The sequence below is a fragment of the Pteropus alecto genome, unplaced genomic scaffold, assembly GCF_000325575.1.
Source record: "Pteropus alecto unplaced genomic scaffold, ASM32557v1 scaffold624, whole genome shotgun sequence".
Classification (NCBI taxonomy): Eukaryota; Metazoa; Chordata; class Mammalia; order Chiroptera; family Pteropodidae; genus Pteropus; species Pteropus alecto.
Window position 1 is genome coordinate 15,753 of NW_006434851.1, and position 5,049 is coordinate 20,801.

General features: G+C 33.1%; 1 protein-coding gene across 1 annotated transcript; it reads left to right on the forward strand.

Moving 5' to 3' along the window:
• The first annotated feature begins 514 nt into the window (after window positions 1-514).
• LOC102885424 (olfactory receptor 6C2-like) lies at window positions 515-1,450 on the forward strand. Its single transcript, XM_015588440.1, has one exon. The coding sequence runs from the start codon at window positions 515-517 to the stop codon at window positions 1,448-1,450; it is 936 nt and encodes a 311-aa protein (XP_015443926.1).
• The last annotated feature ends 3,599 nt before the right edge of the window (window positions 1,451-5,049 follow it).

The following is a 5,049-nucleotide window of genomic DNA, read 5'->3' on the forward strand; positions in this document are numbered from 1 at the left end:
GATACAACTTACAGTGATCAACAGAACTTGTACATGAAGCTCAGATTAGTTGTGACATATTTACATTTTATCATGACCAAATCTTCATAGAAAGACATGAAATAAATTATTAAACTTAAATATTCACCTTTGAAAAAAGAAATCTTAGACATAAGAACAAATCATAATTTGTGTTGAATCATAACACATCATAGGTGTAATCCGCCCACATGAGAAAATTTAGTCTTGGGTATAGAATAAAACTGCGAAATAAAAAAGGAACATGGGATGGTAGAACAATTTTTTTAAAGATGTTTTAAAGTCTATCACGAAACTGCCAAAACAATAAAATAAACAGTTGAATGGCAAAGGCCAACAGAGCACTGGTAATATCAATTACTAATTTATAGAGCAAACTCTACATAAATTAGTTTGCTGTCTCTAGTACTCACTGTTTATTGCTACCTGGCTGTGATGCCACTCTATTCAAATGAGATATATTTAAATTTTATGTAAAATTGAATAAAATTCAGCGATGAAAAACCATACAATAACAACTTTCATCCTGCTAGGACTAACTGATGACCCTAAACTTCAAATTCCAGTTTTTATGTTTGTATTTTTCACTTACATATTGAGTATCACTGGGAATCTGACCATCATAACCCTCACTTTAGTGGACTTCCACCTTAAAACACCCATGTACTTTTTCCTACAGAATTTTGCCTTATTAGAAATTTTATTTACATCTGCTTGCGTCCCTAGATATTTATACAACATAGCAACAGGTGACAGGTCAATTACATATACCGCTTGTCTCATTCAAGCTTTTTTTACAGACGTCTTTGGAGTAACAGAATTTTTTTTCTTGGCTGTCATGTCCTATGACCGCTATGTGGCCATCTGCAAACCCCTGCATTATGTGACCATCATGAGCAGCAGAGTCTGCAAGAGGCTTGTCCTCTGTTGTTGGACGGCTGGCTTGCTGATCATATTGCCACCACTTACTTTTTTTATAAATTTAAAATTCTGTGACTCAAATGTCATTGATTATTATTACTGTGAAGCGTCTCCTGTCCTGAAGATTTCATGCTCAGACACGTGGCTCATAGAGCAGCTGGTTATTGTCTGTGCTGTGCTGACCTTCATTCTGACGCTTGTGTGTGTTGTTCTGTCCTACACACACATCATCAAGACCATTCTAAAATTCCCCTCTGCCCAACAAAGGAAAAGGGCCTTTTCTACCTGTTCTTCTCACATGATTGTGGTTTCCATCACCTACGGAAGCTGCATCTTTATCTACATCAAGCCTTCAGCAAAGGAATCGGTGGCTATGAATAAGGGTGTGACAGTGCTAATGACATCCATTGCTCCTATGTTGAACCCATTCATTTACACTCTTAGAAACAAACAAGTGAGACAAGCCTTCAGTGATTTCTTAAAAAAAATTGCATTGGCCTTAAAGAAATAAGAGAATATTTAGTACAGAAATCAAATATCAAGCTAACCATAAACCATGAAGCTATAAATCTCTTTGTCTCTTTTTGATCTGATCTTTATTTGGTTTAACTTTCTCAAACATTTATTGTACCCAGAATGAACACACTCCATAGCATGAGCTCATTTCTTTAATCCCCCTGCAAGCAAACCTCTTTGAGGGTAAGTTCCCAATCAGAAGAGATGATAATAATTTTCCAGTAAATGTAAGCCTGGTTTTACTTCTAATCTACAAAGCTGAAATGAAGAAGAAGAAAACAAAAAGCAAATCAAACAAGGAAATAAATAGCTTATTTTATATTTTCTTGGACTTGAAAGAAAGTAATTGATTTAAAGTATTCTTCCAATCTTCCAATCTAAATGTTGCTTTAAATTTTAATTGATTAAATTAAGGTTTATTGAGAGTCGTTCTTGGAAGGCCAAGTTCCAGGTAGGGATATTGTTTCCAAAGATTTTTTTTTTAATTGGTAATATCCTTGAACTTATTTAGCTCACTAATCTTATATTACTAGAAGTTTTTTAGAGCACCAGCAGCAAGAATTAGCATGATAAAGTTGAAAAGTGAAGGAAATAAAAATTAATACATACCCAAATAAATGTGTTTTAAATGGCAGTAGAATTTATTACCTAGGATTCTGGAGTTTATTTATAAATACACACAAACACACACACAAAATGCTGAAAATTAAAAGATTCATAGATTATACAGAATAAATAATATCTTAAATAAGTGTGAGGGAAAGTCCTTTTCTAAAAGGATATGAAATTATAAGTACAACGTCAAAATGTTAATTGCAGTTGAGAAATTAAAGATTATTAACATTGTCAAAAAATATTTAATTGCTAAAATAGATTATGACTATCTAAATTTAAAATGTAGTTAAATTTACAACAAGTTTTATGTATTATGGAAACAAAATTTTGAAAGAAATCAAGGAAATCAAGGCAATAATATAGATGAAATTCTAAGATAATTGAAATAAAGTCCAAATGAAAAGTTATAATAAAAGTAATAGTTAAATTTTCCATAAAATAAATGGCTTATAGATTAGAAGACTACCAAAGGTCTATCAATTTTTCTCAAAAGAGCTCATAAAACTACTAAATAAATTTTCATATTGATAAGTGTTCTCCCACCTATTTGGGATGCAACTCTAATGACCATCCCTTGGACTCTCTCCTGGTATTGTCAGCATTTTGCACTTACTCTTGCTTCTGTGAAAAAGAAAGAAAAAAAAATGTTCCTTCCCTCATTCTTCCACTCCAAATTTCTTTTACATCTCAATTTTAATGTCATTTTTACATTAAAATGACCACTTCTTCCTCCCCCTACCACACGAATATACGAACCAAGCCTGGAGAACTTTATCCTACTCACTGTTTTGACCTAAGCTTTCTCTTTTATAGTACCAATATCACTAAAATTTTGCTTATATTGTTCATCTAAAATCTCCTATAAAAGAAAAACTTTATATTTATGTATACCTGAGTGTATATTATTGCCTTCAAATAAATTGAATGAAAAAGCTTCACAATCCCTAAAAAAAGATCATAAATACTTATTGAAGAAAAATGTTAATTTATGACATGAAAAAAATAATTGTAAAAAAATCAAATGGATAAAATATGCTATATATTTTTGAAGGATTTTATATAAAGATTGAACTATCTTACTACATTTTTTTCTGGCTTTATTGAAATATAATAGATAATTAGTTGCTCATATTTACATTGTACAATGAGTCTCTTCAATTATAGTAGGCATACAATAATAAATTAGTTTCAGTTGTATACCAGAGTCTTTTCAATTATAGTTGGCATACAATAATAAATTAGTTTTCAGTTATATAGCATAGTGATTAGAGATCTATGTAATTCACAAAGTGATCGTCCCACTAAATCTAGTACCACTCTTCTCCCTTACATATTTATTACCCAATGTTAACTATTTTCCTTATGCTACACTTTGTATCTCTTTGTCTATTTTGTAACTGTACGTTTGTACTTCTTGATCCCTTTGCCTTTTTCACCGTTCTCCCCTAACCCCCGTCCCATCTAGTAGCCCTCAAAATATTCTGTATCTATGGGTTTATTTCCATTTTTATTGTTTATTTTGTTCTTTAGATTCCACATGTACGTGAAATCCTGTGATATTTGTCTGTCTCCATGTCATTCAGCGCAATACCCTCTAGGTCCATCAAGGCAATATCTTTTTCTATCCCCTTCCTTTTAGTCTGTGCATGTCTTTTCATCTGAAGTGAGTCTCTTCTAGGTGGCAAAAAATATATTTTTTCTTATCTATTCAGCCACTCTATCTTTTGGTTGGAGCACTTAATTCTTTTCCATTTGAGATACTTAGAGATAGGGATGTAGTTACTACCATTCCTTGTTCCTATTTTTGATACATATTTTTCCTCTTAAAGAAGTCCCTCCAATATTTCCTATAATACTGACTTCATGTTGATAATTCTTTTAGATTATTTTTGTCTGAGAAGCTCTTTATCTGTCCTTTTACTCTAAATGATAGTTTTTCTGGGTAAAGTATTTTGGGTTGTAGATCCTAGGTTTTCATCACATTGAATATTTTTTTTGCCAAGCCTTTCTGTCCTATATAGTTTATTTTGAGAAATCAGCTGCCAGTCTAATGGGTGCTCCCATGTAGGTAACTAATTGCTTTTCTCTTGTAGCTTTTAAGATTCTCTCTTCATATATAACCTTTGGCATTTTAATTGCAATGTCTTGGTGTGGGCCTCTTTAGGTTCAACATTTTGGAGACTCTCTGAGCTTTCTGGGATTGTATGTCCATTTCCTTCACCAGATTAGGAAAGTTTTCATCATTATCTCTTCAAATAGCTCTTCAACTTCTTGTTCTCCTTCAGGTACCACTATGACTCAGTTGTTTTTACATTTAATTTTGTCCCATAGGCTTCTTAAATTATTATTATAATATTGGCTTCTTTTTTCTTGCCATTCTGATTGAATGTCCTTGGCTTCTCCCATTCTCTATATAGGTGGTTCAATTCTCTTCTTTATCCACCCTGTTGATTCTTTCTAATACACTCTTCATCTCAGACAATGTGTCCTTCATTTCAAACTAGTTCCTTTTTATAATTTCCATTTCCATTTTTATGTTTTTTATCACTTGGTTAAAGTTTTCACTGAATTCATCTACTCTTCCCCTAAGTTCATTGAACATCTTTATAACCAAAGTTTTGAACTCTGCATCTGTTAAATTGTTTGATCCCATTATCCCTGGATCTCTGTTCTGTACTCTCATATGGTTTCTGCTTCTTTGTCTTCCCATTTTAGCTGCCTTTCACTGTCTGTTTCTATGGACTAAGCAAAGCTCCTGAGTCTTCCAGTCTTATTAGCTTGCCTTTGTGTAGTAGGTGTCTAGTGGCACAGTCTTGAGAGGAGTTCAGCTGCAGGCCAAGTTTAGCCCCAGCCTGTGTGCCTCTGGAGCCACCTATTAAGATTTAGCAAGCAACCCACAGATGCTGTGCTTATAGTTGCCTCAAAAGGCCATGCCATAAACCAAGGTCAGCTGCCACCAGTGTGAATCTTGGAGTTGGC